Source organism: Trachinotus anak, unplaced genomic scaffold (assembly GCF_046630095.1).
Source record: "Trachinotus anak isolate AG129_WGS33_773 ecotype Australia unplaced genomic scaffold, CSIRO_AGI_Tana_v1 ptg000028l, whole genome shotgun sequence".
Taxonomy (NCBI): Eukaryota; Metazoa; Chordata; class Actinopteri; order Carangiformes; family Carangidae; genus Trachinotus; species Trachinotus anak.
The window spans coordinates 12,817,529-12,839,889 of NW_027273879.1; the positions used below are offsets into that span (position 1 = coordinate 12,817,529).

The window sequence follows — 22,361 nt, forward strand, 5'->3', positions numbered from 1 at the left end:
AGATGAGAGCATTGATACCACGCTCATGTTTGTGAGGTGTATTTGAAGTTACATCCAGCATCTGGTTAGCTTAGCGTAGCCTACAGGGGGTTACGTGCCAAGCAATTTTTTGGTTAGACTAGCTAGTTCGTCTTCCAGTCTTTATGCTAAGCTAAATTAGCGAGATGCTGCCAGTACCTTTATAGTTAGCCTAAAGACATGATTGTCGTGTCAGCCTTGTCGTGTAAAAAAACCACCTTGTTGTTTCTCTTTGTGGGGCTCTAACTCGGTATCACTGACCCTCTGTAAACAGCTTCACAGTGGTGAGGAAGAATATTGTTTTTTAAGACATACAAAAAAAGCTTTAATTGAACTCATCTTGAATTGCAAGCTTGTTATTTTGAAACGTTGAAACGCAAGGCACTTTAATTTTTTACCACTAGTCCAAAGCTTATAGATGCAAACACTCATTAGTGACCTGAAGTACTGCGCATAACCTTGTAATGGCCTCGTTTATGTTACTCCTTATTCATTAATACAAAGAGTTCCTCTTGATGGAATATTTTTTTTATCTTCATGTGAGACATACCTTTTTATGCTTGTGTTCATCCTTGTTGCTGCTGATTTCAACATTTGTGACCTTTTATTAAATGTGAGTTGTAGCCATACAGAGGCTCATTGTTTTGCTTTATGCAAAGTTTTACTCCACTTCAAAGTGCCACAGCTCCATTCACATTCTGCTCAATTTTCCCTTTGATCTGTTCATACTGGCAGGTGTGCCTACACACTCTCTCCAGCATCAAATAACATCAAATGGCATTTCTTTGACAATCCTTTGACCAGACTACTTGGCTGAAATCTCTGCCAGCTCACTTAATCTTCCCTTCACACTCTCACCTTATTCTTCTGTCTGCTGATGGAAATGAGACCTTTTTTGTATTGCATTCACTTTCGGTTTAAACTCTACCGTTTGCTTTGCATGAAAGTCAGAGCAATTTCTATCTTTTTCTTTTTTTATAGGCAGTGTCTAAATGTCTTTACAAATATTTACCTTTCTCCTCGAGGTACACGAGAGAGCACCCGCCTCACCTCAGCCCCTTCTGCGTTTGTTGTACTGAACTACCCTTGTCTCCCGACACAAGACGGTGTTCTATGAAAAATGTCAAATCCAACAGTTTCCAGAGGTTTAATAACAAATATTCAGCATATTTCTATTGGAAACGGATCCCTGTTTGCCTTTGTTCTCTAACCTGGATTAACCTTAGTCATTTTCCTAATAATGCCTAAGATTACACTAACTGACTCTGAAATGGTGCCAAGAATATCTTTAAACTCATAATTACTACTCTCCAAATGAAAACTGCAGTTAGCAGCTAAGTCTTAAACCGAATGTGGACAGACACTAACTGAATTGCTTATTCATGTTTCATTGATCTCCACATTTAGCCCTTAATTTAAATTCCATTTAGTTCAATAATATATATAACCACAATGGCGTTTTCAATAAGTCTGAATAAGTGGAAAATGTGAAACTCTTGAAACAGCACGTCCTATATTTACAATACTATACATATATACTATAATGTACAGGAAATCACTACTGTGTATGAGTGAATGTCCAACCTAAAATTTAATATGGTTGAGTGACACAACACATTGTTAAAAACATACATGTACAACATACAATACAATGGTGCAAATGAGCAGGTAGCAGCAGATAGTTTATATAAATACCAGAGAGCTAATATTATAAAATACCAAAACAAGTAACAAGTGTTTCCTGGTGCACTCATTTTGTGTTCAATGCCTGTAAGGCATAGGGAATATAAGACTACTCGTATATGTTCCGACTGGAGCTTGGGGTTCTAAATAGACGGAAGCAGTTCAAACTCTAAGTGTTGTGGGTGTGAGGTATCTGCAACTGTTTGTTTAGCCTTCCTGTGCACAGCACTGTCAAAATATAGTTTTAATTTTAAAGTGTTAATATTTAAAGCAAATTTAAGTAAAGCAAATGTATGTAATCGTTGAACGAAGACATAACACATTGTTCATCTTAAAAATGAAACACTGAATAAGCAATAAAACAATCCTTTACTTCATTATAGGTTTTGTTGCTATAGGCTTACTTGGTCTTGTATGACCAGTAGTTTAAGGTGGCTGATGTCAGCACATAGATTTTGCAGTGAAAGTTACTGACTCTTCTTCACTGCCGTTATCTCATAATAGCCACAATGTGGCTATTATGAGATAACGGCTGTTCAGCAAACATCACCAAGGTTTACTTTAACTTGTCTAAACATATCATATTTTAAAATTTTATCTTCAAACAGGGGTCTTCTGGAGGTTTTACAACTTGACTTTGTGCCAAAAGACGTTTCAGAGCAGGCTGAGAGTCAGTCGATCTCCTGGCGTCTGGAGCTGCCAGGGAACGTCAAGGATGTGGGTGTAATGCGGATATACACAACTCAGAGAGACTTTGTGGGGCTGGCACCTCTGGTCATGGTAAGGACATATCTGTGTCAACTTAAAATGCTGGCATGTGTACAATATTTCTTTTTTCTTTTTCTCACATATAGAGTTCACATTTGTATACACACTTACATACTGTCTTACATACTTTCTGGTTGTAAATTGATCACTCTGCCTTCCCTGCAGCTTGCACCCTTAATTGTCTAAACGATCTATTCTCTCTCTTGTAGTCTTACATAACATTAATTCTGATGTTTGAGGAAGGATGAGCTTATGAAAGCCAAAGGACTCAGGTCAAGCTTTGTCACAGGTGGAACAAGAAGACAGGGCATTTAGGGGTGTGCTACGACCACACTCAGTCTTAATGAAATTGGAATTTATTGCTGCAATAAAAGGCAATTTCATACACCCAAACTCCTGATGATTCCCTTGACGTATAAACAAGGTGAGATGGTATCATCTGGGAGGATGCATCATAAATTGGCATCATAAATAGTGCAGTCCTGTTTATGAAGAAAAAATGCTGTCGCTATCTGCTGGTTTAACTTACACAGATGTTCTAGTCTTTGTTCTGCCATCTAGAAGTGTTCAAAGTTGGACATCCTAAAGAAATGCCCACTCATTTGTGAGGTTCTAGTCATTAATTTGTGTTTTATCTTTCATTTTATACAGATGAAGACAAACGTGCTACAAGTAATTGCCGCGTTTTAAAGGAGTAAAATGAATATGTCAACAGCTTGTAGCTTTTGCCACCAATCGTTTTTTAACATTTACTACATCTCTATGTTTATCATAGGTCTGCACTGTAGAGCTCACTACCTTTCAAGTCACGTCTGCCTGTTTGCAAAAGACACACTGTGATCACAGTATTATCTGTGATACATCAATATTATTCTTGATGCTTAGACTGATTCCCTGCTGCTATGTGTACTTGTCTCAAAAACCTTTATATTTTGAGAACAACCACCAGAAATGAGGTAGATCCATGTTTGTCTTTGACAGGAGGTTTATCCTCTGCTACAATAGTCAACATGAATCAGACAAACACTAGGGAGCAAATATGTTTCATCTCAGTCACTCACAGGATTCACATGAGAAAAAACAGTGTAAACAGTGGAGTGAAAAGACCTACTTCACAAGTCGGCTGTTGTTCTTTTCCTTTAACTGGAATAGTTGTAGCTTCATATTAATAGGAAAACAAATTAATTTTTACAACCAGACATGAATCTCCACCACCGCCAGAAGTAAATAAATAAAAGCTGCAGGTAAGTCTGAACTCATACTCACTGTCATCTGCACTAGAACTGATTCACTACAATGGTTATTGAACGAAAGTGATGGAAAGACCTTTCTGCATGTTTTCTGCATGTTCTCCTCATGTTAATGTCATATTTACCTCCCTTGTGTGAAACACTATAGGATCTGAATGAAGGAAATTAATAAAAATGAATGAACAAACAATACCAAGACATACCACAGAGTGTAAATATAACTCTACTTTCAGAAAAGAGGCAGATTTAAAGTAGAGCTGAACTGCTTGAGCTGAACTTGATCGCCACAAGCCAGATTACTGCAGAGCTTGCTGAAACATCGGACATCAAGATCTCTCAGTGTGACGCTGCCAGCACTGCAGAGTGTTGATATTGCTTTCTGATTTTGTGCTACCCCTGATCCCGTGGCTTATGTTTGGGCCAGTGTCGCAGTCTGAACTAGAGCATGTCCTTTTGGAATTGCGGTCAGCAGCTGTCAAGCCGACAGAGTTCAGAATGTGAAGCTGCCGGGCAACATCTGCCAAGTGCTGTCTGATGCTTTAGTCCACAAGCATCAGTAGGAAAAAAAACCACACACTGAGCTTCTTACACAGACAGAGACACAGACACAGACAAACACACACGGACACTACCTATGATAGATTAAAAAGACGTTTTCAGGGATCTTATACACTGGAAAGTAGTTGTAAATCCATGTTGAAGAAGGAGTTAAAGTGTAAAAATGCAGCTACGTCATGATTAATGACAAAATACAGGATGTATCAGAGCTAAGCTGTTGCTCAGCTTTGACGTAGACGTACAGTACAAGGTGGGAAAATGGGTTGGAAGATTATACATGTAATCAGGTTTAGGTGTTAGTATATGAATATGAGTCTTGATCTGTGGGTGGTACACTACAGTAGAGGACCTATTTTTATCCAGGTATGCAAGAGACAGACATGTACTGTATATTATCATCACAGAGATATTACTTTTAGTATTTTAGCACATCTGTCCAGTTTGTGTGTGAGTGTTGCATCAGTGTGATTTCAATGAATCAAGTTTGCCAGCCTGGGAGTGTTTTAATCCCTGTTAGTCTTGCTAACACCCACTCTCTGTCTGTCATCCCTGCCCCCATAAAAGTAGTGATTATATTGTATAATGTATTAGTTCAGCTGCGTATTTAGACAAGTTTTCCTTGCAGGGTGGGCCCATTGCTGTTGCATAGCAATGTACCAAATGTGTCAAATACCTGCCTGCCTCTGTTTCATACTAACCCAGAGTAATAAAAAGCTGATAACGGTGGATAACCATTTTTTATTTCTCTGTGTGCAGATTGTAGTTTTACTGAACATGCAGTTCATCTAAATTGTAGGAAAATACATCTTCTTCAGCACCGAGGGAACGTACAGTAGCATTAAACATCACATCCACTTGAAATCGTTAGTGGAAAGTACAACATATGGTGAAGTGAGAGTAGAAATTCATCTTTGAAAAAGTTTCATGTATCTCCCTGATCTTTCAGCTGATATCTAGCAAATGAGCTAAAATGGGCTAATCTCAGTCTCAGCCCTCAACCTTCAAACTGCACTCACAAAAAATATGAAGCATTAGAATAAGTTTCTCTTATTCTAGTTAAGCTGGCAAGAAGTGATTTTTTTTCAAAACAGCCCAAACCCTCTGTCCCCCACTTTTATTGTACATGCTGATGAATAAACCTGTGACAGTGCTCCAGCCCACGTTTGAAATCTGCTCTGTATTTGCCCTTCTCCCTGCACAGAACACTGATATCTTGAATACTGCAGTGCTGACGGGTAAAGTGGTGTCAGTGCCGGTGAAAACTCTGGCTGTGGAGGCTAATGGCTCAGTTACGGATGTGACCAACTACACCAGCTGTAGGTCCACAGAGGAGGATGTACTCAAGGTAAGCCATTACAACCACAGGCCCAGTCATCCTGGACTGGAATAGTCACTATAATAATTTCCATGCTGCTTGTGAATTTCAAATTCCAGACCAAACTCAAACTATGTGTAAACCACCTGCTTTTTTAAATTTTAGCATGTGATCAAACAGTCCCTTCCTTTTATGCCAGCTACTTTGCTGGTCTTTAGTGCATTAGTGCCACACCACAAGTTAATCTTGACTAATGTGAAACTGGGCAGCTTGGTCATTAAGTATTCGCTGTGTATGCAATCTGTAAAGTGAACAAAAATAATATATAATTCCTCAGTTTTAAATAGACAAAAACAACTATTATACAAAAAAACTATTGCAGCAATTGCTTCTTTCTTATTTAATACCAGTATGAATTTGATATATTATCCATGCCTAATTTGCATACAAAGCAATTTTGCTGAATGTTAAACGGTAATTAAACAGAATTTGAGGCATTAAAAATACGAAATTTATTCTGATTTATGACTCCAAGACATTCTTTGTCACTGTGCCATCAAGCTTTCTGTGTGTGTGTGTGCGTGCGTGCGTGCATGCGTGCGTGCGTGCGTGCGTTCGTGTGTGTGCGCGTGTGTGGGTGTGTGTCTCTGGGTGTGTGGGCATCGTGGATAAAAGCAGCCTCTTCCATATGGCATTAGAGACTGAGCTCATGATCCCACCACTCAGTCCATAAGCACAGTGATTTGACCTTTGTGTAATGGAGCCATGTTACTAGAACAGTAGGAGTAGCGAGAGAGAAACAGAGAGAGGGATATAGAGAAAGAGCAGCAGAGAAGAAGTAAAGGAATTATATCGTTTTCCATTAGACAACACGACAGCCACTGGCTTTTTTTCAAGTGTGAAGCATGAGTGTGTAAGCCTAAGAGAGCGAGAAAGAGCCAAAAAACCAGAGACTGTCTTTGTAATGATTTTCTGTATCAGTAGAGGAACTTAATCCAGTTATTACTGTGCGTCTGAATGGCCACCTAACGCTTCCTGCTATCAGTGACCTCTTAGACCAAGGCCATGGACCAGATGAAGTTAACTCTTGAAACACACAGACTTTATCTTTTATGCCATAACTGCTACAGGATAAATAGATGCACATATAGTACAGTGCCCCAACTCCTAGATTTAGTGATATGCAGTAGTAGTAAAAAATCTCTTTTGAATTCAGGGCCTGTCCTGTCTCATGATTTTGTGCTGCCTGTATTTCCTTGCTGCACTCTGCCTGAACATCTTCACCTTTCTGTGCTCCTTCCTGGCTGAACAAGTGGAAGGACTACTCCTTTGAACTGACAGTAAACAAATCAAATGTGCAGCATACAGGAAAAACACCTAAAAAAACAACTTATATATTAATCTTCAAAACATTTACCATTAACTGACAACGACACACTCCAGTGACAATGTATTTGCTTTTGCATTTTCCTGTCTCAATATGGTGACTTAAACTTCTCAGACTTACTGTAGATTTCCACAGAGAACCCTACAGAGAGGAAAATATGCTAATATGAAAAAAGCAGGACAGAATTGAAAGCCTTGGGTGTTATGTTATATGGCTTAGTAAGTACTGTAAATTACAAGATGAATGCAAACAGACAATATCAGATCATTTATGGGACAGAGCGCTGCTCTGAAATGTACTGGGAGATGTTGTGTCCAGTTCTGTATGGTTCTGATGTCTGCTTTTAGCTTTGACTGGTCAAGCACTAACAGCATGTCCTAACAGTATGGCACCACAGTACATATAGGGAGGAGGCTGGCCATTGAAAAATGAAGATAAAGTTAAAGGAGAATGACTTTTAAATTTTTTATCAACATGTCTCATTACTGAGCAGAAAAACACTTGATTTAAGTGTATATAAAGATTATTTTTTCAGGTGTCCCCTGACCTTACAGTATACATAGTTACAGTGGAGAGCTGCACAAGACATCAGAGGCTGTGGTTCAGACCAGTCAGCATTATGGGAGAAGGTCTTCAGAGACCGTCCTCCCTCAACATTTCCACAGGAGTTCAAGTTGACTTGCCTTGGAAGCCATTCCTCCCTGGGCTTTTTCCTCACTTTTTGTGCCCCCCCCCCCCCCCTTTTCATCTGCCTCTCTCCAGTGCTACACTCTATTCTCCAGTCTAGTGCTCTCCAATTACCTCTGTGGAGCCACTGGTTTGTTAAGATAAGTGAGGCGGCAGTGGAGATAGGCCTCCAATCTTAAATAAAACACACCAAGTGCTGTGTCTCACCTCATTGCTCTCACTGGTGGGGACTGCAACACTCCCACCTACAGTACAGCAGCACTACAGGAACGGTTGTAAGGCAGAGCTAATTTATATTCCGTAACAGTTTCATAGAGACCACTGTTGTGAATTTACATGACATGAACAGCAACATAGTGCAATTCCCCAGCCAGACTTTGGAAGTTGTACGAAATGAATAATATGTCTGTCTGTGTGGTTTCAGCTTATTTGTATTGGTGCCTCTGTTCACACTCTCCCCTCTGTCAGTTTCTAGCTAAAAACTTTCTCATTCATTTTCCATGGGGCTTTACATGGAAAAGCCTCTACTAGTGTTTGTCTGGAGAAAGTTGAATCAAAATCTCTAGACTACAGTTCAGCCCCGGTTCTTGTCCAGCGATTCTAAAATGAAAAAAGATTTCTTGCCCATGAACCAAGACTTTTGTAGTGACCGCATCAGAAACTGACAGAAATTAAGGGGTATCATCAGACTATCTGATATTTTTGGGGCCAATATCAAAGGTTGTCGCCCTTGAGCCCCTCATTCACCCCTCATCTTTCTCGTCTTTCTTGTCTGTCGTGTCCAGGTCTCAGAGGGCTGTGACTATGTGTATGTGAATGGGAAGGAGACTCGAGGAAAGAACAGAGTGATGGTCAACTTTACCTATGGTTTCTTGAGTGCCCAGCTGGAGATGAGTGTGTGGATGCCACGGTTGCCCTTGCTCATCGATGTGGCCGACCCCGAGCTCAGCCAGATCAAAGGCTGGAGGGTTCCTGTTACTACCGGCAGCAGGAGGTGAGGTCCTGTTAGCCTGATCCTCAGGATGAGAGAGCTGGGACAGAGACACAGCACAGTGCTATTACGCTGTATAATTCATATGTGTATAAGATATACTCTTGTTCTGTGTAGAGTAAGCATTGTCTGTGAAGGCCGGAGTCAAGTCAAGTCCAAAGTCCTGAGCTTTGTGTTTAAAGTCCTAAACAAGTCATTATGGAGGAGCAGCATTGTTGGGCTAACATCAGACATGGCTTATATTAATTTACACCAACCACACCCACTGTGATGCGGGTTTGTTGATTTCATGTTTGCAAAGTCAGCTACGTGAATCTCCTATAGCTAATGTGGTTAAATTTACTGTTCGTTATTAAGCCTCATATGCCAAAGGAAATCACATCTTCATCTACGATTTTTTTAGTCAAATATTTAGCATTTTGCGTAAGTTGTTGTCACATCAAGTCTAAACTCACACATCTCTGCCTTAAAGAGTCTAAAGTGAGAATTAGCAGTAAGAATGAGTACAAGTGATTCTTACACTCAGATGCCTCTTTATGAAATATTTGTTAGATTCCTCTTAAATTAAATGTGTTTAAGTGGCATTTTCATATACAAGCAACCAATTATTGCATTAGGGAGATGACCTTGTACTTAGGAATTAAAAAAAAAAGAAGAAACACTTCAGATGAAGCCAGCCCTGCAAGAAATCTTACTGTATCTTTGCAAAGCTTAGAATAATCAGTTTGTGTTGACACAGAGTCAGAGGGATGTTGACTCAACTGTATGGTAATTTTTGAATCTGTAGTTAGTGGTGGTGTTGAATTGGATTGGATTATATTGAGAGGTGTCTCATATAAATTCTAATATTCTTCTGTAGACTGCAGATGGAGTCAGTTAGTGTTTGGTGCATTAGTGAGTGGGACACTGTAGAGGTATTTCAGTTGCCCTGGAGATAAAGGTTAGTGGAGTTTCACTCAATACTTACAGTAAAGTCATTATTTTTCACTCAATACTAATGATGATGGCCGACTGATGGGCTGTTAGTTTTCTCCAGGGTAAAAACCCTTATGGGCTTTCATTTCCCAAAACATTCAATACCCAGCTCCAGACAAAAACAGATACTAGGTCAGAAATTTCTATTGTGTGATTGTAATGGCGTGTCTCAGGTCATGATGAAAAAAGTAGCTACTGAATGTATTTGTTTCATACTACTATGTTGGGCACATGCATAGCTGTGGAGGAGAAGCAACTAGAATTTGTGTCTTATTGGCAGCAGCAGCACAGACTCAAGTTAAACTGGGCTCTATATGAAAATAATCTACTAATAACAATGTGGATTTATTAAATATCCTCTCGCTTGCATTTTTTTTCTTTTCATTGTAATAAATGATGATTTTCAGTAAAGCTTTTTATCTATTTTATCTCTCTTTATCTCTGGTGGTTTCAAAATAGATTGAAATAGACTTTTGCAATTTATTAACACCAGCAGAGTTTAATTAACACCAATAATAACACTGTATTCACTGACTGGAGCCTGGGAACCCAGTAAAAGGCATGATGGCTCAAAGAACTTATAAGGACATTGAGTAACCATGGCAAAGAGACTCAGCATTAAAACTTCAAACTTGTGCTCAAGTGTTTTGGAAATCAGTGGGTCATATTCTGAAAAATTCACTTTGACATATTACTGATGGTACTGCTGTAACCCAGGATTGAAGAAAGAGTTTGTTTTCCGTCTGATGTTGAGTCACACTGATTCAATTCAAGCAGCATATCCATCACATGTTAAGCTCTGACCTTAGGCTATATAATAATGATGTGTATTTGGATTGTAGTTCTTGACAGGAGCTTTCTGCCCACAGTGTGAAAACACATCCAACAATCGTCCAGCCCACCTGTGGCGCAGTGCATGGCAGACCAGCTGTGCTTATGATAATTATATGATCATTACTGAGGGATTGAGGGGTGCAACTTAACCTCTATCACCCATAAACAAACCAGTCAGCTGTGGGATCCTGGTTAATTTAACTTAAATTCATTTAGAAGGAAAGGTCACCCAGCAGCAGCAAGTACACCAGTATTGCTCTTCAGAGCCTCTCTGCTGGCCAGCAGGAAACCACATTTAGGTGTTCAGATTGCACATTAACTACATGATTTTGCAGTGTCAGTGTTTGCAATTTGGTTAAAGACTTAATTTAGAGCTAACACAATTCAGTAGCTCATTCCCAGGTGACCTATACAGAAATGTAGCCTAATATGTGACATATATGTTCCTATATAGAAAGTGATGTTGCCGATGTCAGCTATAAGGAAATATATAATATATATTTTTTTTTATATCTCCAATTCCTAATAGGTTTCATATGTAATTGTTACATATTTATTTTATTTTTATATATACATATATTTTTTCATATATGGGAATTATGGTTATATGTAGAAAAAATATCTACATGTTTATGAATAATTGTGTTTCAATGCATGAAATAACATATTATTCATAATATGGTTAGACATTTTGAGAAACACAGTGATTCACTTTCTTGAAGAAGATCAATACTATATTTATGCTTGCATGCTAAATATGAAGCTACAGTCAGCAGGTTTGCCGAAAGCCTGGAAGCAAGGAGAAACAGGTCTGTCCAAAGGTAAAGGTAAAGGTAAAAGGATTATATACTAGATTAGTCCTTGGAGTTACTGTGCCAAGATATAACTCAGATCAGAACTCCCTTTTTCTTTTTTTTTTTCTTTTTTTTTTTTTTTTACAAATTACACAAACAAACAAATGAAGATATAAGTAATGCGTTAATCAGTGAGCTATAGAGGTGCTGGCATGCAGATTGCTATAGCTTCATATTTAGCATACTGGCATGAAAGTTATACTGATCTTGTCATCTATCCCTCGGCAAGAAAGCGTAGAAGCTTGTTTCTGAAAGTATTCCTTTGAATAGGAAATCTGTCACTAATTGTTTTTGATTGCCTTTGTGGGTTAGGTCTACATGGGACAGTGAGGAAGAGGAGGAGATGAGGAAGGGCAGGGGCTGCATGCTGCAGTACCAGCACTCTACACTCAGGGTGCTCACGCCCTTCGTGGCTCAGGCTGGTGCTGAGGTGCTACCTGACCTGCTAACTGGGGCAGAGCCTGTTGAGTACTTCCTGGGTCCTGATTGGCAGGTAAAAACATTTAACAGTCCTAACCGAGGCTGACAAGCCAGCACTTAATATCAGGATTTTCTATATTCCAAAAATTACAACAAGATACTGAATTAGTGGATTGATAACAATCATACATTGCTGCAATAAAAAAAAAAAAAAAAAATCCTTAGCTTTGGCTGAGGAATTAATATGATTGAAAGTAATGTTTTTCTTTGATTAACAGGTGGATGTGACCAATCTTGTACGCTACTCTCTAAAAGTGGCAGACCCTGATGTAGCAAGGGTACACAATGGGGTGGTGCTGCAGGGACGGGCTGTGGGCACTACTACAGTACAGGTGAGCCATGAGGGGTGTGTGTGTGTATGCGTTTGTGTGTGTGTGTGTGTGTGTGTGTGTGTGTGCGTGGTTTTAGCAGTTGCAGTGCAGGTTATATACACTTGCTGTATATCCATCTGCAGTATGAACGAGGTTGTACTTGTTGCAGGTGCTGTCCCCTCTGACGTCATCGGTCCTGGCTGAGAGGAGCATCAGGGTGGTGGACGACAAAGTGAGTGTGACAGAGCTGGGAGTGCAGTTGGTGTCTGGACTCTCTCTGTCCCTGCAGCTCAGCCCAGGGAGCAACAGGGCCATCGTCGCCACGGCAACCACACGGGAGATGATCACGCAGCTCAAACAGGTAAGTAACTGGAAAATTGTTACACATAAAGCATAAAAATGTGGGGCATAGCTTTTCTGTATGTGGTGGTACTTGTCTCCTTTTATGCCTGTAAGTTTTATTATAAACTCATTTTTAACCTCGCAATAGAACTCGTGAAGGACCATTTCAAAAGAATGTTGAAATCACAAGGGACAAGAAATACACAGAAGCAGTTCAAATGTATGATTATAAAAGTGTGTCTGCTTATTGTGGGATTATTTTGCATATCTCTTGATCCTTTTCAATTTTGAAGCAGTCAAAATAGATTTGTCAAGTGATACCACATTTCTGCACACTGGTGCAAGGTAAAATCCAAACATATCATAGAATTCATTTTAAATTTAACCATACTTTTTTCCTTTGATGGAATACACTAAACAACGCCCACACTCTCTGTAGCTCCCATGACAGTGCCTGTGTGTCAACCCATAGACTCACTTTCATCACAGAGGATAGCTAAGAGCATCAACACACACACTGAATTTAGATTGCTATAGGCTTTGATTAAATATCAAAGGTGAGAGTGTACAGTCTGTTTCACTGTATTTATTCTGTGTAATTATTTATTGCCTTTTTAAGTGAGCTATTTCCCTCTTGTAGCGAGCTTCTACCACCGCAGCCATGCTTTTGCCCATGTGTAAGAGTCATAAAACATCCCTGGGTTATTGTTCTTTAAAAGTGTGAGCATTTAACAAGCAAGCCCCTGGCAATGACAGTTTTCCTCCTTTTATTCAGCACACCACACTGGAAACACTCACAGATGCATGTATAATAAAGCAACAGCATAAATAACATCAGCATCTTCATAGACCCACGTTTTAACACGAACATGCTTCTTGTTAGATTAGAAAAAATGATTTGTGTTGCCACTCTTTGATTTGTCCTTATGCTAATCAAACCTTGATTATAGGACCCGAGCATTGATTTTAGTTTTTCAATTTCAGATTTAGCACTTAATCACAGTCAGGCTAAAGCCAAAGGAATTGTGGACAGTGCAAGTGCAGTGAATTGATTAAATGATTTAATTGATTCTAATGTTGATTTAATTTGATTAGATCCTAAATCTACTTTTTTATATACACAGTATGTACTAGCATGTTTCTGTCGTGTGCGTTATTAGGAATTAATAGAATTAAAGATTTAGGGGATTATACGTTAATGCAATGAATCACATAGGTGAAATGGAAAAGCATCCCCTCCCATTGTTCACAGAGGTGGTTGTGGGGAAATAACAACTCTAGGTTTTGGTTGGACAGACATGGAAACTTTGTTAGCGGGCGGGGCTTTACATCTGGATAGAGGACAGGGGAGAAAAATTGCATCCTGTGTGGCAACATCTGGTAAAATCTGTCTTGTTGCTTTGAAGGAGAATAAAGGGAAAAATCTTATAATTGGAGATGGAAGCAAGCACTCATCTCTGTCGGAGTTTGATGTAAAATATTTATCTTTTGGAGGTTCATAGAGGAGTCATGGCTCACAAGTCAAATCATCTTTAGGAAAATTCATTTCTTCTCATACTTGGACTAAGAGAATATATAATGGTAATGACCATATCTACCTTAACAGTTCCCATTGTTATTTTGTTTGGTGCCCCATACTTTAGTTTTGTTGGGACATTTGGCATTAAACAGCATTATTATTTGTTATATTGTGAGACATCCTCACAAAAAAAGGAGTGCAGACTTTGTGTCTCTTGCACCAAGATGTTTTTCAGCTACTCAAAGCCCAAAAGATGACATTTCAGGGACGATAAGCACAAGAGCAGAGCAAAAAATCTCTTATGTTGGGAAATTACCACCCTATTCCACATTCATGTTTGCTCAAGTGAGGTTTGATTGTTAGTGCACTGAGAGCAGAAGCAGTATATGCACCACCACAAACAATAGAATTACAAACATGAATGGGGAGCTTAAAATAACACTTTAAACTTGCCATGATAAAGTTGTGTGTTATTAAAATACACTAAAGGCTCATTTTTCAGGAAAGACATAATAGGCTTCTACAGGAGAGGATTTGAATTATAAGAACTGCCACAACAGTGCACATTTATGCAACAATGACCTCGGGTGTAATATTTATCTTTTCTCTTTGCCTCTCAGAATGTGAACTCGCTGCGTTCACAGCCTGGACTATCATCCACGGTTACAACGCTGTGAGAGAGCAGGAGAGGCAGACAGGGTGCACAGATGATCATTTTGAAAACTCACACACATTTAGCCATGGCAGCTTGCCCATTTGAAACCAGGCATGGGGCACCAATTAGGCGGTCCATATTTGCTGGAACGACAGCTCACTTTACCTACAGTACACTGCCACTGTGGCTGGTCTGCCTCTGTCAATAACAAACTATTAGAACCATGCCAGTGCAGATGACCAGCCAATTGTGTCTGTGATGGCAAGCTGTTAATGTTCTGCTCAGGGCGATTCGTAATGTATTCAAACCCGAAATATAGGTTAGGTCTGTGGCGGCCCAGTGGCTTGCATTAGCAACAGGAAAGAGGCCATTGTGTATTAATGTTGATTGGACTGGCTAATTCTGCTCTTAACATGACCCTTATTGCTGTATTTTCTTGTGCAAAGGACTTCTATTGTACTCTCTTTATCCACTTTGGTGAAATTACATTTCATACTATTACTTTATAGGACTATAATCTATGGTACAGCAGCACCCTACAGAGTGTAATCAGAAAGAGATTAGCATAGGCAATTTAGTGCTATTAACAATCATAGCAATATAGCTCTGAGTGAAGGCGGGGGGAATATTGATTTGCTGCATTTGTTCTGACCTGCTTTTCTGCATATAAACTCTGTATCATAGTGTGTTCTTTCTTTCTCTCTCTCTCTCTTTCTCTCTCTCTTACAGGAAGCGGTGGTCAGCTGCTGGGTTCAGTTCAGCGATGGTGCTGTTGCTCCACTGGAGCTGTTTGACCGCAGCGTCTACTCTCTAACAGTCTCTACCCCTGATGAGGGTGTGGTCACAGTACGCCGCACCCCACTGTCCACGTTTGTGGTTGCACAAGGTGAAGGCGAAGGCCAGGGGGCACTAGTGAGGGTGGAGCTGAGGATCTGTGAGGAATGCCAGAAGTCCAAGAGGAAGAGCAAGCTGGCAGTGGGCATGGGGCTCCTAAGAATCAACTTCCAGAGTAGCAGCAGAGCCGCAGCAGGAGGAGGAGGAGTCAGTGAGGGTGGCACTGATGGAAATAAAGATGACGATGGTAGTTTATCAGAAGTGTTAGGGGAGCTTAAAACGACTGTGACATCACAGCACGCTGTCACAGATATGGATAAATGGTTGGTAAGAAGAACAGTGCCTGACTACCAGTCCACCCTGGCAGAAAAAACCACCTCATCCACATTTTCTACAAGATCTGTGCAGCCACATGTTGTGTGGATTGGAACTACAACCAGAGCTACAAGAGGCATCACATATAATATCAATCCCACAACTGCCACTACAATGAGCACTGCCAGACCTATAGCAACAACAGTGGGTGTTTTCATTAAAGGTGAAGGACAGAAGAGAAGCTATGGAAACATGCTCGACATCCCCAATTCAACACCTAACAAAGACATTCCTAAAGCAGAAGTGACACCCAAGAAGGAGCCTCCTAAACCTAAAACTCCAAAAGTAATCGAGAGCGACCTCATTCGCACATTCAGAGCCATGTCAGACTTGGAGATTGGTATGTATGCCTTGGTGGGCGTCTCCTGTGTAGCGATCCTGGCTTTTTTACTGAATTGTGCTTCGTATAACCTCTGTTTCCGTAATCACAAGACACCCATACAGGCCGCTCCGGCCCCCAGCAGGGACCCGAAGGACCACAAGCATGACTGGGTGTGGCTGGGGAGCAATAACCAGAGCACCCCTGCCCCAGGTGCGCCACCTCAAGTGTCCACGCTAAAACGAGAGACCCATCGCCCTCTGGAGTCTCGTCATTCCATAGACTCCATGGGCCACCGTAGCCTGGAGAACACGCTGCCCACCGTGAGTGCACCCGCCGTCCCCGAAAGAACTGCCACCCTGGGCCGCAGCAGGACCAGCTCCCAGCAGCAGCAGTTTCAGGGAAAAGCAATTGACCCCATGGCAAATCGTTCAGCCACCTTGCTGGCTAGACCACACCGCAGTGAGCCGCTTCACTCCCCCACCAGTAAGAGGAACCAAGTCCAGTTCACCACCTTCACCACGCTGGACATCAAGCACTTGGCTGCACTGAAGAAGAATGGAGTGGACTTAAACTGGGCCAACCAGCAGTCGCAGCAGCACCAGGCCCCTGCTGAGCCTCAGACACCTTTACCTGACATGCCATGGCCTGTAGTCAAACCTCTAGGAGAGCCCCAGTGAGTTTGTTTGGGTGTGTATGTGTGCTTGTATGGGTATGAGTGAGTAAGAGAGAGAGAGATGCTGTAGAATCTCTAAAAGAAAAGAAGCTGGCTTTCCTTTTTTTTTTTGATAAAGATAAATCACTGCAGAGGATGTATTTATTGAGATTACATAAAGAACATTTTATATGAAAGTCTGTAAATACAGTATGTAATAGTGTGTCCATGAAGATGAACACGAGAGATACTGTGTGCAAGTTTTCTTCTATTTGAAGAGGTTGTGCTCTAGAGATTGAGTCCTGTAAATATACATATATCTATACTATTACTTATTTCTACATTTGTAACTCAAAGTAAATACATTTTCACCTCCTTTTACTTCTGTACAATTCTGTTGCCCCTGTAGAAATGGCTCCAGACATTGCTAGTTGTCAGGGTAAATGCAGTACAGGAGGGATTATTTCTTGTAAGTAATTGTATTCTTTTCCAGCCTTTTGTACTTTTTTTTAGGATTCCTCCGGAGAATACCTGAAGAGTCTGTGCAATTTGTCAGAGAATATGCAACATTTATCATGTTATTTTGAGCAATGTGTCACTGCAGGTCTTCACTAGATACTTATTCAAATCTAATGCATGCTATGCAAATATAGTCTGTGTAGAGTTTGATGTGGACATTGTTTCTGAATTTTTTAACAAAGTTAACCTTGGGCTTCAGGCTTCTCCTGGGGGCCTGGTTCAACAATTTGTAAAAATGTCTAATCTTAGTATCTTGACTCAGAGCAATACATATTCAAGTGTAAGATTTTTCATGTGTGAATGAAAAATGATGATGCCTTTTCTGTGTAACAACCTCTTATTTTAAAACCAAAATGTGATGTGTATTTCCTACGAGATCCTATTAATAAAGAGCAAACAGATACATTTGTTCTAGCTTTAATTCGATTTCATTCAGTCACTGTTTTGAAAGCCTTTAAAAAATAATAGAGAATCATTCACAGTAAAGCACAGTCAATGGTTTGGATTAGAGGCTAAAGCTCTGCTATGAATCGCTGAGATTTAATTCTGTATAATCACTATTGAATGTGATTTAAGGCTGATGTCATCATTCAACAAAATATCATTCTGACAGCAACGTATTTGATGTGCCTGCCAATACTGGGACTCTGTGCAGCTGCATAAACTGTTCCACAGAGAGTGGATGGGAGGGGAAAGAGAAAGTGATCCTTGTTTTATGTATTTAAACAGGGTCCCCAAAGAATTACAAGGTGTTTTATCATTTTTCTCCATCCACTTTCCTGTGTCTCTGAGGGAACCCCAGCTATACTTCTACACTTAATTACATTCTAGGAGATGTGATGCATAAACAGCATCCCCAGCTTAAAGAAGCCCGGATAATCTGATGCCCTGCGCCTCATGAGTTGGCAGCTGCAGATATGACAGCATGCGTCGTCACTGCCTGCTGCACAACAGCATCGGGTGGATTTATAGTGTTGATAAAAGCAAATTTTAATAACTTTCTTCCAAAATTCTGTACCTACAGGCCCAGCGTTTTTCTGAGTGTATGAACTGTCTCCCCTTTTCCAGTCGATTTATCTGTCCAGCAGTGGTGAGAGAAGTAAACAAACTCGGCTTGGAGATAAGCAGTGATTCAAAGTTGTCTCTGTGGCGCATCGTGACCCAACATCTTTTGATTACGGACCTGCTATATCATCCAGGACGCAGAATTCAGAACTCAAAAGTTCAGACACAGTAATCATTAAGATATAAGTGCTGCACTGTTTGTATGACTTCAGTGCTATCACAAAATCTCAATGTGCTTTTCCACTGAACCACTGGAGCTTTTTTGATACTTCACATATTTTTTTTTAAACTCAGGTTCATCCCTTTGTCTCCCACATGCGCTCTATGTGAAGTGTCTGGCTTCATCACAAAGCAGTTCTTCAGTTTATCACACTCTTCCAATACAATCTTTGCCTACAAAAGGAGTTATTCTTGAGGGGATGGGAAACAACATAATGAAATGTAATTCCAGTTACATTATTTTAGCAATAATGCAATGAGATACAGCTCCATAAACATACCAGTCAGGGCTACTTTGCATATAATGAAGTACGTAAATCGTAAACTGTGTGTTTGTCTTAACAACAGCAAGACAGGAGACAAGTCTCTCCGTATCATTACAGCAGGATCTCTAATCTGGAGCATCAGCTTCCCTATTGACAGATTTAAAGGATTGGGGTCATTGTGTTGGAGGATTAGTGTGTATTAGTGGACCCTCTCCATGGCACACTCCTGATAACGTAGACCAAAAGAGACAAGGTCACTTATTTCACAAGGCTGCTTTCCCACAGGTTGGCTGCATGGTCACAGATGGAGGCAGGTGTTTATGGGAACGTGTAGCTGCAAATGGAAAAAACTCACTTGTGAAAATATTCTGTGATTGAGATGCTATTTACAGATACTGTGGGGTCTTAAACACAGTGGATGTTAAAAGTAGTGTAACTTGATATTTAAAGGAGAACACTGAAAAAAATGAATAGGCAGACAAAGATAAACAAACGAAGACGGGAGCACACACAGAAGTAAGTCCTTAGATGAATAGGGAGATGATAGTAGTAACTCTCACATCACAGGTGGAGGGGAACTCAAACTGAATGGCAGCTCATTAAAACAAAGTACCTCGTGCTTCCCCGTGACACTCGTCGCTGTCATTGCTTGTCAGCACAGTGTCAGTGCTCGGTGTGCATCATATGATAATGTCACCAATTTTACAAAGAGGGGGACTAAAGGCAGAAGAGAAGTTCTTTGTGTTAATGAGACAGACAGGAAACAGCTTTGTCAGTTCAGAAGAAAGAACAACCCTCGCTGACAAAAGAGGAATCTCAATTAGATGAAGCGGTGTCTGCAACAGGGAAATGAGCGCAGCCACAATAGTTGTTGTAGTTTTTGTGTATTTATATAAGGACAAAATATGCAACATGCAGTGATTATAAATAAGTGGGCAAGGAAAATGAAACTGCAAAATGGGAGGGGAGGATGAGTGAAGAAGGAGAAGAGAGATGAAGAAACAGACTGGGAGATAGAAAGACAGGATGACTCATCACTGCCTGCTCCTCAGAATGTGTCTGAATTTTTAAATGATCCCGGCAATGATCTTTTGTTGTTGTTTGCTAAAGGAATTGTACACAAAAATGTTTTCTTTAAGTTAATTTTGAGCTAAGGCACTTTATAATTCCCCCCAGACTCTGACTCCAGATTCTTGTGAAGGTATTGCCGAATTAATATGAGCCTTAGGAGCCTGGTCGTGTAAGCATCTATAAATATGCTAATACTGTGTGTGCAAACTTTAATTTATTTTTTAAACCACGACAGTGATGAAATAACTGACTGGATTTGTGAGGGCGTGTTAAACAAGAGTCTGTAGCTATGCTAGCCTGTACTAAGACACTGCATTGCTTTAAAGGTTCAGTGTGTAAGATTTGGCCAGAATTTTAGTATAAAATGTTCAAGAAATGAACACTAACAACAGTGTGTGAAGGAGCCACAGTCATAATGTCATGACCAAGACCTCTATCTATTATATTTCAGAGATATCTACTAAAATTAGCATGCTAACCAGCTAGCTCAGGCCCGTCCCGTCTTGTGACACTAGAGGCTATGTGAGTCAGTGTAGCTTGATGTTACGCTACAGCTCCCAACTAGCGTCACAGAATTGCAGAGATGGCTGAAGCTCCTAGAAAGCGATCTTTATCTCCATCCCAAAGGACCGCTCCCGACAAGTAACTACGTTCAACGGCAAAGAAAAGAAGCAAAGTTAAAAAGAAGCCAAACCCGCATAGATCTTGGTGTGGCTTTCCGCTCACAACTTTTTTTTTTCAACTGGTGATTGACATCTAATGCCAAACATTTCAAGTGGCATAAATTTAAGATACTAATACATTGTTATTGACAGGCAGTTTTAGCAGTTTTTAAAAAAAAAAATTCTTATTATAGGCTTATTATATATGTGTTATTTAATAACTGTTGACTCTACATTGAGATTGTATGGATCCAGTAGACCAAGTGAATACACGTCGATCGGTTCACCATATTGTAAACACTTTACAATACTTTACAATTAGTAAATGATGCGTTTCTGCTTTTCTTTCTTTTCATTTCATCTTAACAATCTTATTTTAGCATGTTAACAAAAATTACAGCTGAGGCCGGATGGGAATGATAATTCTACAAGTATGTGGTGATAAATCAAATTACTGGATAAATAAAAAAAATTGACCTGATGATTGGACCTGATGAAAAGGGAAGAGATTAACTGAGTTAGTATAGTTTATTACAATAAAGACTTCAACAAAATTACATACCCACTGATATAGCAGATGCAGTAGGTTATTTTTTTGAAAGCACGCCAGCCGGTGGTGGCGGACTGTGTTCAGCAAAATGGTGAGATGGGTTTTAGTCAAAGCAAACAGACATCAGATATACTTCAGGACCGGCAGTTGCTCAGGTTTTGACAACATCAATAACTAAAACTAAAAGGTCACAGTGACCGTCTGCTCTGTCAGTTTTGTATGGACATACGTGTTTAGGTGTATGAGTTTGGATATGATTTGAAACATTCTTCTAGTACTGTGTGCAACTCAGAGAGATAACCTTAATCTGGTTAATACAAGGACATATACATATTTATCAGAGGCCACAATGAAAGAGACTCTTAATGGTTTAAAAGATTTCAAACAACTTCAAACATATCAGACAGAAAGAATCTGGTTACATCCACTGTTTCACAAAAACTACACAGAGCATAGTCATTTGTCAATTTGTCAACAAGCTCTCAGTCATTTATTTTTTGTATTTTCCTCTCATTGTCTTTCTTTCTATTATCAGACCCATCATGCGTATGCCAAACACACCTGTGGCATATTAAACTGACAATGAATCAGGTTGAGTTTGGTGATAAGAGAATTATTGACAGAAAGGATTTTTTCGGAGATTGCTAAGACACTCGAATAATATGTACACATTATTCGCTGTACCAGCTGCAGCTGTGTTCACGCTGTGACGTTCATGAAATCTATGTAATACAAGAGGAGTGGATCATCTTACACTGAATAAAGATCCTTTCAGCTTCTTACAGCTAATTCAAAGGAATATTAATGTCCAGTTATTATAAAAGATGCAGGTTAATTAAATCAGAGCTTATTGTTAGCAAAAAACAACAAAAAAAAAAACCCAATATAAATCTATTACCAACTTCACATTAGTTTGCACAGCTCTGATGGGTGGATTAAAACAGGCCGTCAGAATGAGGGGTATTGCATTTATAATAATCCTGCCACACAAACCCAGTCTTTGGAAACACTGTGAAAAACTGTTCATACCTTCTCATTAAGAAAACACATCGGTTGATTGTTGCTTGGACCTTTTTTTTTTTTTTTTTTTTTTTTTTTTTAGTGGTATGCTGCGAAGCTGCAGCTAGAAATAATAGCATTGGCACATTTGAGAGAAATGAAATGGTGGGACCGCGTAGAAAGCCAGACATACCATGGCG

At 39.9% G+C, this 22,361-nt stretch overlaps 1 protein-coding gene across 1 annotated transcript in view; it reads left to right on the forward strand.

Moving 5' to 3' along the window:
* Positions 1-17,734, forward strand: part of LOC139611857 (transmembrane protein 132D) — a 29,940-nt gene extending 12,206 nt beyond the window's left edge. Inside the window, exons 4-10 of the mRNA XM_071466805.1 lie at positions 2,310-2,481; positions 5,479-5,622; positions 8,452-8,660; positions 11,633-11,813; positions 12,019-12,132; positions 12,281-12,472; positions 15,357-17,734. Of these exons, the coding sequence (XP_071322906.1) occupies positions 2,310-2,481; positions 5,479-5,622; positions 8,452-8,660; positions 11,633-11,813; positions 12,019-12,132; positions 12,281-12,472; positions 15,357-16,835 (2,491 nt within the window). The 3' untranslated portion in view covers positions 16,836-17,734. The remainder of the gene's footprint in view (positions 1-2,309; positions 2,482-5,478; positions 5,623-8,451; positions 8,661-11,632; positions 11,814-12,018; positions 12,133-12,280; positions 12,473-15,356) is intronic.
* The last annotated feature ends 4,627 nt before the right edge of the window (positions 17,735-22,361 follow it).